Genomic DNA, 15,707 nt, shown 5'->3' on the forward strand with positions numbered 1-15,707 from the left:
ACCCCACCCCCTGCCCACCTTCCAGTCACTCTGGCGTCTTGCGGTTTATTGTGTTGTTGCCGTTCCTTTGTGTATTACACAGACATTTCTAAACACTTAGGAGCCCCATGCACCTGGAATGTTCCATTCTGCTCTTCCCCCCTTGGCGTTTCACAACCGTATTTCTCGGCTGCCACACTGTCTTTGGATTGATCGGCTTTTAATCACTGCCTGGTGTATTTTGATTAATTTTATGTGTTATCTGTTGAAAGGCACATGTGTAAGAATTTTGCAAAGGAGACTGCTTTTATGAAAGCAAAGGACTAGCTCCCCACCCCCAAAATGATTTTATAACCTGGTAATCAGTTCACCTGGGGAGTTTTCTTTCTGACAAACTAAGTTTATCTTGGTTTCATTAATCCTTAATTTTCCTGCAAACACCAGGTTTGGGGAATAAAGTTCATTGAAAAGTTAAAATACGGCAGAGTCTTATTAAAAGCTAATGTGGTCATTTAAATATCCTCAGAGCTCTTTATGCTCAAGTAATGTCAAACCTTTTATTGCTTTTGCTTCAGCTTCTCAGCGGGGTGGGCTGGAGATTGCATTTCTCACATGAAGGAGGAGGGCTGGGGAGAGAAGGGAGCTGAATGACATTAGGGCCAGCTGGAGGCCCTGGGGTGCCCCGTGTGGGTGGACCCCAAACGCACAGCTGCCAGTCGCTGAGCCTTTCTGGGCGAGGGACCCGGAGAGGAGCTCTCTGCACACACCTCCACATGCTCGTCTTTACAGCAGCGCCGATGGGCCGCGCTGTGCCGGCTTCTTAAGGGGCCGTGGCGAGTCCCCGTGAGTCGGCCGAGGTTGGAAACCGGGACAGCAGCACCAGGATCCCGGCTCGGAGCCCGTGTCCCTGACCGGCACCTCTCATCCCGGGACAAAAACAGAAAACCTCTTCTGCTTGTTTATGCAACAAAAAGGGATGCTTTCCAATCCTTTATATCCCCCGTGGATGGTGAAGGAGGATGTGGACCTGCCAGTGGGGGCCGCGTCCATAACGGTCCTCTTCCCGGGCTTCCGTGTAAGGCATGTGTTAGGAACCCCACGCCAGCCCCGCTCGAGGGTCCCCCTCAGCCCATGGGGGTCCTTGCGTCCTGCCTGTGGCTCCCTTATTGAAAGGTGAATAGACAGCATCAGTGGTGCCTCTGGGCCCGGCTGGCTTCCAAGAGAAGCAGCAGAGAAAGGTGGGCGGACACACCTGACTTCTGAGGGCAAAGAGGAGAAGGAAATGATCACACCAGGCGGGTGGGGAGGTGCTGGAAATCCAGCTTTATGCAGAAAGGCAGGGCTCCCCCGCGGCCCCCTCCCAAATTCACAGCCACGTCCACAGTCCACAGTTTCTCAGGCGGGTAGGGGAGGGGCTCCGAGGATGACAGCGCCCGCCCTCCACCACTGGGGAGTGTGAGTTCGGCCGAGGAAAGCTATCTGCAAAGTGTTACTTTGAGTTTGGAAAGCGGAACCTTGGCTAGTTTTAGCGGAACCTTGTGTTTAAATTACAGCAGAGCGGCCCAGCGATGATGACAAAGCCACGTGACCACAGAGTGGCGGGGTCCCGTGTGCCAGGCCAGGTCTCGGGGGCGTGTGTCCATGTAAAATCAGGTGTTCCGCAGTGGCTGACCACAGCCCTAGCAAGGCGGCCTTTTAAAGGAGATCAGCCTCTTCAGTGACCCCCCTCCTGAAGAGGGGTGGACAGGCCTCCTGGCTGCCCCCCTACCTGGTGGACTGGGGTGCAGCTCCCTGCCCGCTGCCCTGTGTCTTGACCCCGGGGTAGATGCTCCTTCCGGGGCCAGCCTTCCCCACAGCCCCCCCCCGGCCCAGCCTCTCTCAGGTCTCAGCTCACTAAAGGACGCCCCTTCAGGACCTCTGCTCCCCCTGAGGGCCACCTCCTTGACCTTGAGGACGCCTCCTTTCTGCCCTCGCTCACACCTGATGGATTGGTTCATCCGAGCCCCGTGTAGCGGAAACCCCAGAAAGCGCCCAGCAGGGGAGAAGTGGGAGCCGGGGGCCACCTGGGAGGGGACACGTGTGACCCCCAGGTGGCACCGCAGGCGCATGGAGTCCTGTCTGCTGCCCCTTGTGTTTTAAGGAACAAGTCACCTGTTACTCAGGTCCCCATGACAGGACGGCCCCGGCTGCCCTGTGGCGCTTTTCAGGAAGGGTGGATGCCTCCTTAAGGAGCACCTTGAGCTAGTTTTAGGGGGCGGGGGTTGACATGTGATTTGCACATAGTAAAGTGCACAGATCTGCGGTGTCTAGCCTGGCAAATATTTACATGCTCACCGGGAAATCATCACCCAGGTTGAGGCCTGGGCCCTGTCACTGTTGCCCTTCTCTAGGTGATGAATGTCACCTGGACTGATTCATTTCCCTCCTCCTGAGCTTCGTAAACAGAGTCCCCCCATTTGTGTTCCTTTGTGTCGGGCTTATTTTGTTTTGAGATTCATCCTCGTCCTTGTGTGGACCTGTAACTTGTAGTCAATGATATAAATCCAGCAGGGTGAATCCATTCTTCCGTTCTGGGCAGGTGGGCCCCCATGCTGCCTGGCTGCTCTGAGCAGTCGTCTCTGGGTGGCCCGGTACAGGCTGTGTTGGCTGTGTCTGCACTCAGGAGGGGACGGCCGCTAGGGAGCTCGAGAAACCGTCCTCGTTGGCAGGCACTCTGTGGGTCCCCTAGACACACCGCCCCAGAGGTGCCGTATCCCCCTAGAGCGCAGTCACCCTAGGACAGCTGTAAGGAGAGGGGCGGCTGAGCCCCACCTGAGTGCACTCTCTCTCTCTGGCTTCTGTCCTCCCCATGGATGTCCCAGGGTGAGCTGCACAGCCACTGCACGGCTTCATATGAGGGGGAGGTCGGATTCAACAGCCAGAGCCCAAAAGCCGGGGACACCCCGGCTCACCAGCTCCCAGACAACAGGACCGACTGTGGCTGGGCCCCATTTGGTGAGTTCTCTGTCCGTGCCCCTGCTTTCGTCCCGTGGCTGAAGCTGGCCATCCCTGCGGGCCTCCTCCACAGGTGGCAGTCCCCGAGCCGGCTGGCTGATCTCAGCAGCGGTGACGATGCTGTCAGATGCAGCTGCGCCTCCAGGTGCAAACTAACCTCTCCTCCCAGCAAACCGGCCTCGCACCTTCAGCTGCTGCACGTTTCCCGTGCCCGTGTGCAGAGGTGTCGCTCGGTGGTCAGATCTGCTGCAGGTCATCTTTAGGTCGCGTTTGTCCAAGCTGGAAGTTAGGACTTACAGAGCGTAAGCTGTGGGTGGAAAGAAGAGAGCAATCTCAGAGCTGTGGTGTGGGGCTGGCCTGGGGCGCCCGAACCAAAGCCGGTGTAACATGTGAAACAGAACAGAACCCACAAGCTCACCGCCAGCGATGAGGATTTGACCTGATGGGAGTAATGTTTATGTAGCGGTTATTGGAAACATGGTGACTTGATTTCCAGTTGCTGTATTTTCCGTGTTCCCTTCTGAGGACGCCGCCCAGACGTAGAGAGCAGAGGTCTCGTATGTCATTGTACCTCTCCTGGACATAAATTGGTGTTTAGTGAAAAGTAAACAATACTCTCCTTTTCCTGTTGCTTTTCGCCCCATGTAGATCAGGACAACTTCCAGCAGCTGCTCGGCGCCCTGGACTACTCCTTCCTGTGTGCGTATGCTGTTGGCATGTACCTGAGGTAGGTCTGGCTAAGACTGCAAGACCCAGGTGGTCCGCTGGGTGCAGAGCGCAGCTGAGGTACGCTGAAGACGCGGCCCCGCCCGCAGGTGGCTGGTCCTCCAGTCTCTCCTCAGAGGCAAGGGTGAGGTGGAAGCCAGCACACGGCCCGGGTGTCCTGCAGGTCGGGCAGACTGTCCTCGGACGGCTTTCCTGGCCCCGGGGTTGGATGCACCATGAGCCCTGCCGGGACCCGGTCACTCAGGAGCAGGGCCCTGGCAGCTCCCCACCCAGTGAGCATGGCAGAGCCTCCTCTTCTCTGGTTTCAGGGGCCGCCGTCTCTTTCCTAATGCCGCCTGGCATCAGAGCAGTTCACACAGCGGGTGCTTGGCGTGTCCACCTGGATGCTCCGCTAGGCCGGAACAGAGCCTCCCCTGAGTGCCAGAGGCCGTCCTGCCTGGCGGTGGGAGGTGTGGACCCCAGAGGCACGTTGCTGGGATTTGATCCCGGCTTGACTGCCCGCTTGGGTGGCTTTGGACGAGTTACCGCACCTCCTTGGGCCTCAGTTTCCCCTTTGCAAAATGGGGGGAACAGTAGTTCGTAACTCACAGGAGTGTGGTGAGGTTTAAATGAGTTAATACGTGCAGAATGCTCAGAACAGGGCCTGGCCCGTGCTGTGTTCCCAGTGTCTGTTACATACGATCGTCAGCCCATTCTTGATCCAGTTCTGCATTGGCCTGGGGAGGTGGTAAATATTAGTGGGTAATAACAGGACATGCAGCTGGCCGGTTAAAAACTGCTATTGTGTCAGTCCAGCCAGGTTTAAGAGAAAAAACAAAACGAAACTTATAGGGACTAAGCCCTTTAGTCCAAAGAGGGCTTTGTTCAGAGACACGGAGTTTTCGAGCTTTGGGAATCCCTGGAATCCCTGTAAATGTTTACCTTTTTTCCCTGAGATCCACCCAGACTGTGTTATCACCGAGACCTGGACCCCCTCCCCAGCTCAGGACCATCCGGGTGTCTGGTACCCAGACAGACGGTTTCTGCTGATGGAGCGGCTGTCACCCCTTTGTTGAACTTGCGCATCTGCATAGAGCTGCAGGGCTTGTCCAAGTGCGGAATGAATAATACAGATGCAGCACAGAACGGGAGCCCAGCTGCAGAGAAGGATGGCGTAAGCCTCAGGCGCCTTAGGGCGTGGGCCGCAGCCAGGCTGCCAGCCGTATTCCATCCTGCGGTCTAATATTTATGTTCTAAAAACCGCAGTTTTACTGGACACCAATAATCAATAATATAAAAAGACCCCAAGGTTGGAGTGTGTTTTTCTCAGTTACCAGAAAACACTAGTTAAAGGTGGTTCTCAGCTGGGAGTGATGTTGTCTGCTAGGAAGCATTTAGCAATATCTGGAGATAGTTTTGGTCGTCTCAGCTGGAGAAGGGGGTGCTACTGGCATCTAGTGGGCAGAGACTGGGGGTGCTGCTAAGTTTGCTACAGGACACAGGACAGCCCCTCACCACAAAGAATTACCCGGCCCAACATGCCAAGGGTGCTGAGGCTGAGAAACCTGGTTTGAATAAAGTGGTTTTATTATTGCTTATTTATTGGCAAAGATCATTCTTCGTGCAGCTCGCCAACGAAGGTTCTTATTAAATAATTTTATTTTATTATGAAATAGAATTATTTATTTCATAATAACCTAATGTGAAATCCACAGTGGACTCGGCACGGGGATGAGGGGGTACCCTGCTTCCTTGCGTGGTTTCTTAGTGGCATCATGACACATTGCTAGTGAGATGGATGGTGTTAGTGTAGCAGATAACTCAGATGTGGTGGCACCTTCGCTAACCCAGGTCATTGCTGGCACCTTCGCTGACCCAGGTCATTGCTGGCAGGCTCAAGCAGGTGTGGCGTGGCCTTTATTACCCGTAGGAGCCTGATACGACGTGGAATGCTGTCCATTCCATTAGGCCTTTTCTTTAAAACTTGAAAATAGAGACCAAATTGAGTCCCAGTATTGTCTAGCAAGACTAGAGGACATTTGTAAGCCCCAGCCAATGGCACTAGCTTGCAGGAGGCCCATCTGACTCTGGCACTTACTCCGTGACCTTGGGCAGGTCAGCCAGCTCCTGTGGGACATGTTCCCTCTTCTCTGAAGTGAACAGGATGAGGTAGATAATTCCTTTAGCTCTCGAACGCTCTCGAGTTTGTATGTGATCAGTTTCTGCTCAGCTTAAAATTTGACCTGAATGCTGTTTACAATTTTAAATTTCTTCCTCTGCTTTCCTGTTTAATAGGTCATTTGCGTGATACTAGGTTGATCTTTTTTTTTCTTTGGTTAATTCTGAAGGAAGATCTCTCTGGGGTATTTGTTCTTGAGACGGAAGACCAGAATTTTGGAGCCGGTTCCCAGAGTACTGTTCACAGGCAGGCAGGCAGGCAGGCAGTGTCATCCTTCATTACATTTCGTATTTATCTGACTCCTAGAATGATTACATGGAAGAAAACGAGACCCACAGAGTGTACATAAAGATTGCAAAAGGCTCACAGTCGTTTGTGATTGTGCTCCAGCTCTTTATTCACTTAAGAAGTCACAGTGACAAGCTGTTCCATAGTGACATGTCCTACAAGGCAGTAAAGGACGTATTTCATATGGCATTGGGTAGTGAGGAGTGATGGTGGTAAAGGCCTGTTGAATGTATGTCCCAGTATGAAACTGGAGATTTTCACCCTCCCCAGCAGCACTGGAGCTGTTTGATTGGGCACCCACTACCTGCCAGGCACTTAACCGAATTTATCTCGTTGGAGCACCCAGGCAGCTCTAGGAAGCATTTCTCCAGAGAGATTAGCTCTTTATGGCATCATTTGCTGTTCAAAGGGAGCATGGAGGCTTTGCCCCACGTTTCACACTTTACCTTAAGGAAAAGGCTCCGTCTTTAAACCAGATTGCAGTGCTTGTGGCAAGAGCGCCTCTGGCCTGGCCGCTGATGCAGCGGCTTAATGCCAGCCCGAGGGCCAAGAGACATGCTCAAGGTCACAGGTGACCCCTTTTCATATTTGTCTACAGTTCGACAGTTGACGTCTTAAAAATACTCTATACGTTCACTGGCTGTTGTTTATATGAAACAGGATTAGCTAGCAGGACAAGTTTTTGGTTTTGTTTTTTTAATTGACAAGCATCATATATGTCAGAGTGTTTCAGTTTTATTATTTGACAGTGACTTTTGTTAGAAATAGAAAGTCTTAAACGGTGTTGCCAGTTGCTGGTTAATAAATGCTCCATTGAAAGATAATTGTGATTAAAATTTACTGGAAATTGGAGTGCTTTCAAGTTCTAAAAGCTCAGAGCATGAAAGCATCCAGAAAGGAATCGCTGGGTCGTTTACATTATGGGTGTGTTTGTTTTCTCATATTTGTCTTTCTTTTTTCTCTGTCCTCAGTGGCATAATAGGGGAACGCCTGCCAATTAGGTATTACCTAACTTTCGGAATGGTGGCCAGTGGTGCTTTTACTGCCCTGTTTGGGGTAGGGTATTTCTACAACATCCACAGTTTGGGATTCTACGTGGTGACCCAGGTAAGGTCTGGTCCACGGTTCACCATGTATGGGATTTCCATGATGAACCAGACGGGGTGTTAATGTCACGGGTCCCAGGCTCTGCCAAGAGAGAACATGGCAGGTGGTGGGAGTGGGCGCAGAACTGCGTCCTGGCTGAGGTCAGGGTCAGCTCTGGCACATCCAGCCCCTTTTCTCTCCTCTGCTCTGAAATTCCAGCAGCCGTGAAGTGTTTCTTAGTTTCAGGAGTTGCCGCCTAAAGAATCCTGTTTGTCGGTACCCCAGCAGGGGGATTGAAGCATGAAGCCCTTCTCAGTCCTTCTGCCTTAATTTGGGTGCATTTGAGATGTTCTGTCTTGTGTCAGACTTGACCGCTCTGGGGTTGGGGGGATGAGGAGTGTGGTGAGGGGAGGAGGTTGAGGGGACTTGGGGATTGTCAGGGACAGTCAGCGGGGGCGGGCGGTGGAGGGGGCGGGGAAAGGCGAGGGCCTAAGGGTGCTGCAGGGGAGTGAGGGCCAGACAAGCATGTGACCCGGCCCTTCCACCGGGGCTCAGTGCTTCCCGGAACTCTTGGCTCTGCCCCTCCCCACAGCCCTGTGGATAATATTGGCTAGAAATGGAAAATGACTTGAAACAATGATGCTCAGCTTCCGAGGCTCTCCAGACACAGCCCAGGGAGATGTGGCAAAGGTCATCAGGGCCAATCGTATGTAATTTGCTTTTAAAATTTTCACCATAGGACTTGAAAGAGTTTGGCTGTTGTAATTACCAAAGCGATGCACACTTTATGGTGATACAGAAAATCGGAGAGAAGGAAAAAACCTATTTCCCAGAGTCCCAGCACGTTCCTGGAGGGAAGGCTGAGCCTGGCTGGCCCTGAGGCCGGACCAGCGGCTCCCAGTCAGCCTCTGGAGCCTGGTCCTTCCCGGGGGCAGTTGGAGGAGGCTGGTCCTTCCCGGCGGCAGTTGGAGGAGGCTGCCCCTGAGGCCCCTGAGACTACAGCAGAGCCAGTTGCTGATACACTTCCTAAATCCCTTCTTCAAACAAAAGCTCAGGGCACTCTTGGCAAGTTGGAGAAATCGCTTCTCTAGGCGCTGGGGCGAGGCCCTGCTCTAGGCGCTGGGGCGAGGCCCTGCTCCCTTCGGTGGTTAGCAACAGTACCTTCTTCGTGATGTAAGAAGGAAAAACAATTTACAATTTACAATTTACAAGCCACCCTTATGGTATCATCACACTTCTATAAAAAGGAGAGGGTTTTTCTCTTTGCATTAAGTTTTAGCTTTGGAAAGAGAATGGACAGCTTGGCCCCAAGCTGTTGACAGTAGTTCCTCTCCGAGCAAGAGATTTTCTTTTCTTTTTTTTTCTCTACTTAGTCTAAAATTTTCACAATAGGCACTTACAACTCTCATGGTAAGATATATGCGTATATTGTTAAAATACACGTCTGGCTGTCGAGGCTCACATCGAATCGGGTTCTGCCCCTTCCTTTTGTGAGAGTCCCCGCTGGGCGCCCAAACCCCTGAGGCCAGGCTCCCGGGTGTGGGTGTCCCCCCTCAGCAGGCTCTTCCTTTGCCCTCTGTCACAGATCGTCAACGGACTGGTACAGACCACCGGCTGGCCCAGCGTCGTCACCTGCCTCGGCAACTGGTTTGGAAAAGGGAGGTAAGGAAGGCAGCCCTGCTTCCAGCAGCGTCGTTTTCAGAAGATTCTGATGAAAACCAGACCGCTTTATGTTTAGATTTTCTTTAGATTCATTACAGAAAAAGACACATCAGTCTACTGTATGAAATAAGATGACTGAAACCTCTGGGTCTTGAGGGTCTAAAATTCAGGCGGGCCTCAGTTTCAGGACATGCCCCGCCCCCCACCCCGCGTTGTGGGCAGGGTGGAGTCTGGGCCATCTGCGTAGCCAGCCAGCAGCCCGGGCCTCACCTGGCCTCCTGGGAAGCTGGGAGAAATGCAGTCAGGGCCTTGCCCCAGGCCTTTCGAAGCAGAAGCTACAATTTCACAGAACTGAAAGGCACAGGGAAGTGTCACCTGTCCAGGTCACCCAGGGCCTGGTAGCAGAGCCGTACCCAGCCTCTGGTGACCTCACCGCGGTCAGATTCCATCGTAACGTCTGTGTGACAGGCAACACGGCCGGGCCCGCAGTTAGGAAGTGGTCGAAGATGCCGGACAAGATGGGGAAAAACTAAAACAGGAAACTCACTCCTCCAGGCTTATTTAGCCTCGTCCATCTGGCAGGTTCTTCAGCATGGACTTTGGTTGATGGGATATTTCATCAAATGATTGTATTTAGATTGCAAAGGCACAAATTTAAATTTGGGGCCTTCCAAGAGTTCTAGGAAAAGGCCTCTTCTTTTAATCATAGAGAGATGGAATTATGCAGCCGGAGGTAAGTGAAGATACTGTCCTCTTGTAAACACCCCTGGTCCCAAGCCTTGCAGAGGTGGTGTGTCGCACTGCCTATTTATTTCTACACCAGCTCTTACGCTGTGCAGTCACTGTTGTAACCTCACGTACTGATCCACGTAAGCCCCGAGACATCATTTGCCACCTTGTGTTTTGCTGTGTTGCAGGCGAGGTTTGATTATGGGAGTCTGGAATTCCCACACTTCTGTGGGCAACATTCTGGGGTCCTTGATCGCTGGCTACTGGGTGTCCACATGCTGGGGCCTGTCCTTCGTCGTGCCTGGGGCCATCGTGGCAGCCATGGGGATAGTGTGCTTTCTCTTTCTCATTGAACGTAAGTACCGGTGGATGATGACCTCTCCCCGGGAGGGCTGTGCGGGGTGGGGGTGGGGGGGCGAGTTTAGGAGAAGAGGCTGCTGCTCCTTCGTCCCAGGCAGGGATGGGGTTGTCCAGCTCTCGCTTGCCAGGAAGACTTCCTTCTTAGGTATAGGCTTCCCTGATGAGCCGTTGCTCTCCTGGTCTTGCTGGATTTTCTGCTGTTTCCTGATTTCTGGAGTAACCAGTGTCGAAACTCCTCCCACCTTGTCCTCTGGCCCCACGGCACTGGGCATGCGTGGTCTTCTGCCACGTTGCTCGCTGCCCAGCCCACGTGGCTGCACCTGCTCACGCCAGTCCTGCTGCCACAAACCGAAATGTGCCTCACCAGCTTGTTTGCCTTCTGATAAGCTATAGCCTTGTCAGTGTTTTAAAACCATGACATGACTTAAGATCATATACCTTAATTAGGTAGTGTTGTACCAGAAAATCCAAGCCTTTGTTCCATCCTAGACTCAATCCCAGACTTCTGTTTTAATTGAATTTTAAATTAATTTTTTAAATAGAAATCTGCAGGACAAGCATTGCTAACAATTACACTAATGTTAGAGAAGCAGGTGCTGCTTTAGCTGTGACACGTCAGGGTGATCTAATCCCACGAGCTATTCTGATGAGTTGTATTTCGCGTTTGCCTCTTTGATTTGGCTTAAAGCAAAATAAGATCATATGGCACTAGATAGCTCCCACTGTCAGCTCCCAGGTAGGGATGCTCCGGAGTCAGATGACCTCATCCCTGGGAAGCATCAACTGTGGTTTCAGCTTTGCGTTCAGAGTTGCCGGTTTTATCATCCAAAAGGTTAAGGCGCTGTGAAGTTTCTCACTTCTTTTTGCTGGTTGCTAATGCTAACCTTTTCATTTTTAAAATAACCGCCATTTAGTGGAGCACACGTGAGGCTCTCAGGCCAGCGTCGTGCTGTCAGTGAGGAAGGAAGCTAAGGTTAGATGAGGAATCAGACGCCCCCCCCCCCCGTTGTGAGCAGAGGGCACGGGGTTGCTCAGCTCCCATCTTCACTCTTTTCTCCAGGGGCCCAGTAAGCTTTTAGCAACATCTCGAAATGGCCCAAACAAGTGAATCGTTAAACAGATGGGGGCGCGGGGGGCGCGGGGGGCGGGGGGGCGGGTGGATATTGTGACTTCCCTGCCGATGTGCCGACCTGTGGCATCGACTGTCGCTCGTGTGTCACCGGAGTTCCAGGAAGGATCGTCATGTCACCTGGACTCTCCAGGGGCTGCTTCCACACCGTCACCTGCCCTACCAGGAAAGATCTTCTACCCACCCCCCCAGGTGCCTTCGGCCCGAGGTCCAGAGTCCACGGTGGCTTTTATTCTCATCCTCAACTGATAAAGGGGCGGCTCTGGGGAAAGGGGCGGAGTGACAACGAGCGGAGGGCATGGCAGTAGACGGGAGCTTGTTTGCTGGCCTGGCCAGGGCTCTCAGCGCCAACACCATTCAGCTCAGTCATCCTGGGCGGGGCAGGATTTCCAAGAATGCGGAAGCCCTGGTTTGGTCGTTTATAATAAAATGAGAGCATCCTCTGCACCGAGCTGCCGCTCCTGTAGCTTCCAAGGGGGCGGGCGAGGCTGGGGGGCTCTCCTGGAGCTGCTTTCCCACCGCTGGACATCCTCTCACCCCCTCTCCTGTTTCCATGGTGACCGTGGGGCTCTGCCTCCCTGCCCCCCAGCCCCACCCCCGCCCCGGCCCAGTCTGGGATGAGATGCGCTCGCTCAGCTTCCCCCAGCCCCGTAAGGTGTTCCTGGGCGATGTACTGGTACTGACTCAGGGGACAGATGAGCACTCGTGCCCCCTCTTGGCCTGTGGGGAGGCGGCCTCAGCGGGCACTGAGGACGGACGGGGCCCTGGGGGGCCGCGGGCCGCGGGGAGGGCGCTGTGGGCTGAAGTCCGGGCCACAGAGGCCGTTCTCCCGTCCTCCCTCAGCCCATCGCATTCCCCTGGGCCGTGCTGGTTCTCTTCACCTGGAGTCTTAGCCTTTAGCCGTTAGGTGTCCAAGGTAAACATGTTCAGGGTTGCGCAAGATCGTCCGTTGAGTTCCGTGCCCCCCTTCCTCATGAGGCCGCCAAAGATTTCCTCCCACTGGGCCTCCTTTCCTGCCCTCGCCCCTGCGCCCCCCTCCCGCTGTCCCCATGGCTGGGGCAGGGCTCTCTGGTGTCCCGCGAGCATCGCTCAGGCACCTGGTCCTCGCTCTCTCTGCCGTGGGCCGGTCACCTCTCCCCGGGACTGGCCGGCTTTGTCCGACCGCCCGCGGCTGCTGCTGCGCTCCTTGCCTGGCCTCCGCCCAGCTCACCAGGGCCCAGCTTGTGCGGCCGGGAGCACCTTCCGGACTTGGCGTTTCTCCACCTTCTTGCTGAACGTCTTCCTCTTGAGCTCGGCCTCTGGAGGCACTGCTCTGCGCACACGACTTGGACAGGACGCCCGCCGACCGTGCCTCTGACACTTCCCTCTGGGGGCAGCTTCTGCAGCCAGCCTCACGGGAGGAGGCGTTTCTGTGGCCCCCTAACCCTCCTACGCTGGGACCCGGCACCCAGGGCCCCATGTCCACGAGTGTCTCAGTGAACGGAGAGAAGCCAGTTCGCAGGCTCGGACACCCTTACTCCTCGCTCAGCCCGAGCCGGGCCCTTGTGAACAAGGCCTCTCCCCCTGGGCCCGACGTCGCCTGTCAGCCTGAGTCCACTGCAGGCCCAGGCCTGTTGCTCTAACAGAGACCCTCCATGGCGGAACGAGAATCAGACCGCCGGGCCCTCTCTGCTGAGGGGATTGGTACCTGTACTCCTCCTGGTAACAAGGAGGTGCCGTCTGTATGAGTGATGATGAAAGCCAGCTGCAAGCAGTGACCAGCAAATCCTGTGTCCAAGGGCAGAACGCTGAAGAGAGGAGAGACCGGATCCACGTGCATCTCGGTGGCTTACTTCTGCTCCCTCCCGGTCCCTAATCTCCTACTGCAGGGTGGGCGGGAAAACCCCAGGAGCGCCCCTTCTCGTGACCAGCAGCAAGGGACCGGCTCGGCCCTGTTCCTCCTTCCTGCCGGGGCTGGGCCCAAGGGACAGGGCACCCCATCCACAGGCCCCTCCAGGGCTGCCTGGGAAGCTGCCCTCAGACGTGTCCCAGCCAAGGGTCACTGGTACTAATGTCCTGCAAGGTGAAAGCCCAGGAAAAGCCATGTTCTGGGGACCAGCCACACCCCATCAAGACTGACCCTGGGGCTCACAGCACAGCTGGGAAAAGCCACGGGCTGGGGAACTGCTGATGTCACTGCACATCCCCAGGGCCATCGGGACCATCAGGGCTCCCCAGGCCCACCCTCCGCAGAGGGCAGCGGGGAGGAGCCTCCAGCCCAGGAGCACACGTGGTCCAGGGACCCCTCCACGGTGTCACCCTCTGTATCTCGCGGGAGGGAACGCCACTGTGGGAGGTTTAAAGCCCTGTGGCTTGGTTTGTGTTTCAGGGCGGTTAAACTGTCTCACCAAAAATTATTTTAAAAGACCTGGGTTCTGGGTAATGGGGAAGGAGCAAAGCTGTTAAAAGGCGGCTGTCTAGATTCTTAAGGAGTGGAGTTTGCTTGCCAGGGCTACTCATGGCCCTAAGCCCGGCTCTCGTTCCCGGGTCACACCAGCGTGATCTTAAAGTACGAAGATGGAAAAAGCCTCGCTTCTGGTTCGGTTCGCTTCCACATGTCCTTCCCTCTCTCGACAAAAAGTTAACCAGTCGGTCTAAGAAAGAAATGGAAAGCTTTGAGCCACATTTGAGGATTCTAACCCGGGAAGAGCATCTCAGAAAGCTCTGAGGACCGTTCCACCCATTAGAAGTCATGGCACAGTTATGTGAGTTTTTTGAGACAGAGGGATTATTGACAGTTTACATAATCCAGGTCTAAGTGGCATCCTGGTGGGTCACGTGGTCCCTTGCAAGACCAAGAAGGAATGTTACCTTTAAGGAGTTGTCCTGTGGATGCTGGGAGAATGTTGCTCCTCTTGGCTGCACAGGTATTCCTGCTCATGGGGGAGGTTTGGTTGATGCCTCATGTGGATACACGATGCACGGTGCAGAGGATGCCAAAGGGCAGAGAAGCATTGTTACGTGTACGTTTTTCTTGCCGTAAAACATGAATTTTATTCTCACACCTCCTTGCATTTAGGTAAAAGGCATTTTGTTCTATTTTGTTCTATTTCAAGGTAGATGTTTTGTGCTACTTCTAGTTAATTCCATAACATTAAATGACTCATCCCAAATGTTATTCAGAACCCCGCTACTCTGATCTACTGGTCATGTTTTTCTAGTTCCTTCTGATACTTATATCCTTTAAATGTATCTTAACACGGCTTGTCACCATAGTGTACTTATGCTCTGCTTATTTTTATTTGTAAACTATTTTCCATATTGCAAAGCAGGCTTCATATTCGTGACGATTTGCGTTTTTTGGTGCTGGTTTCGTACTCTCCCGGCTTCAGCGCGTGGGGATCAGGCAGTTACGGGGCCCGAGTGAGGGAAGGGGTGCGTGTGGGTTCTTACGGGCGTGGCCGAGCTGCGCCCTCACCCCACCAAACGTGCTGCCTCGTGCATTGCCTTTTTTCTTAAATTGTTGCTAATTTAGTAAAAGCATCAGAGGGTGCCTTGTTTTGGTTTACGTTCTTGTGTTGGAAGAAACAGCCAGCCCTGGTTCACACTGTTCCGTGTTTGGTGTTTCAGATCCTAAGGACGTCGCCTGCTCTTCCTCCCCGGCCGTGGTAAGGACGTGCTCCCTGCTTCTCATGTCTTCAGTATGCTGTGCCGTCTGCCAGGTGTCTGATGACTGTCACCAGCCTAGCCCTGTCTGTCCTGTCAGTGGGTAACAAAGTATGGACAGAGGTCCTGCCCTCAAAATATCGGCAGTTTTAGAAAAAGATTAATCATAATGATAACAACCAAAACCAGACGAGAAGCTTGGTGCGGTCTGGGTTAGGGACTCAGAGAGCGACCAGGAGCTGGGGACCGGCCGCCGGGCCTCATGGGGAGCAGGGACATCATATTTTTCCTGGGCGTGTGTGACTACAGGCTGACACAAAGCTAAGCTGGCTGACGTCACTTGAACCTGGCGTCCACACCTGGCAGGTGGCCCGTTAGGACCACCCAGCACCAGGACCACATTCCCTGGGTCATTGTCACTGCTCACCGCCACTGACCTGCTCATGCCCAGTGGTGAGCGACCCTGCGGTCTTCGCGGCCCTGGAAGGGCTCCTGCCCCGCCGGCGTCCGCAGAGGTCTCTGCCTACCCCCAGCTGCCCAGGCCAGCTCCCCGCCCCTGGCCTTCGGCTTGCCCTCTCTCCTCTGTCGCTCACAGCAGGGGTGTCGCCCTCGCACCCGGTTTCCTGCTTACCTTAGAGTAGACCCCCCGAGTCGTGCTCCCTGACTTCCCTCGCCCGGCACCCTTCCTGTCCTCAAGCCTCCACCGCTCTGCCAAAGCCAGCCGCCAGGGCTCCCAGCAGCACGGTCTGGCCGCATGTGGTCAGCGCTCTGACCTGTCACCAGCGTGTGATGCAGTGGTCTCCTGCCTCCATGAGATGCTCCCCATGGGGGCTCGTAACACGCTCTGCTGCTTCTCTGGTAACATGCAGAGCGCTTTGCTGGCCCTACTCTGCCAGACCGCCAAACTTGGGAACCCCCAGGCCTGGTCCTTGGCCCCTTCTCCCCTCATTC

At 54.3% G+C, this 15,707-nt stretch overlaps 1 protein-coding gene across 1 annotated transcript in view; it reads left to right on the forward strand.

Annotated features, from left to right (window-relative positions):
- The window catches only part of SLC37A1 (solute carrier family 37 member 1), a 55,125-nt gene that overhangs the window by 13,756 nt on the left and 25,662 nt on the right, over window positions 1–15,707 (forward strand). Inside the window, exons 3-8 of the mRNA XM_007457358.1 lie at window positions 2,841–2,973; window positions 3,622–3,700; window positions 7,117–7,252; window positions 8,817–8,893; window positions 9,811–9,977; window positions 14,721–14,758. Coding sequence (XP_007457420.1) covers window positions 2,841–2,973; window positions 3,622–3,700; window positions 7,117–7,252; window positions 8,817–8,893; window positions 9,811–9,977; window positions 14,721–14,758 — 630 coding nt within the window. The remainder of the gene's footprint in view (window positions 1–2,840; window positions 2,974–3,621; window positions 3,701–7,116; window positions 7,253–8,816; window positions 8,894–9,810; window positions 9,978–14,720; window positions 14,759–15,707) is intronic.

The sequence above is a fragment of the Lipotes vexillifer genome, unplaced genomic scaffold (assembly GCF_000442215.2).
Source record: "Lipotes vexillifer unplaced genomic scaffold, Lipotes_vexillifer_v1.1 scaffold1944, whole genome shotgun sequence".
Taxonomy (NCBI): domain Eukaryota; kingdom Metazoa; phylum Chordata; class Mammalia; order Artiodactyla; family Lipotidae; genus Lipotes; species Lipotes vexillifer.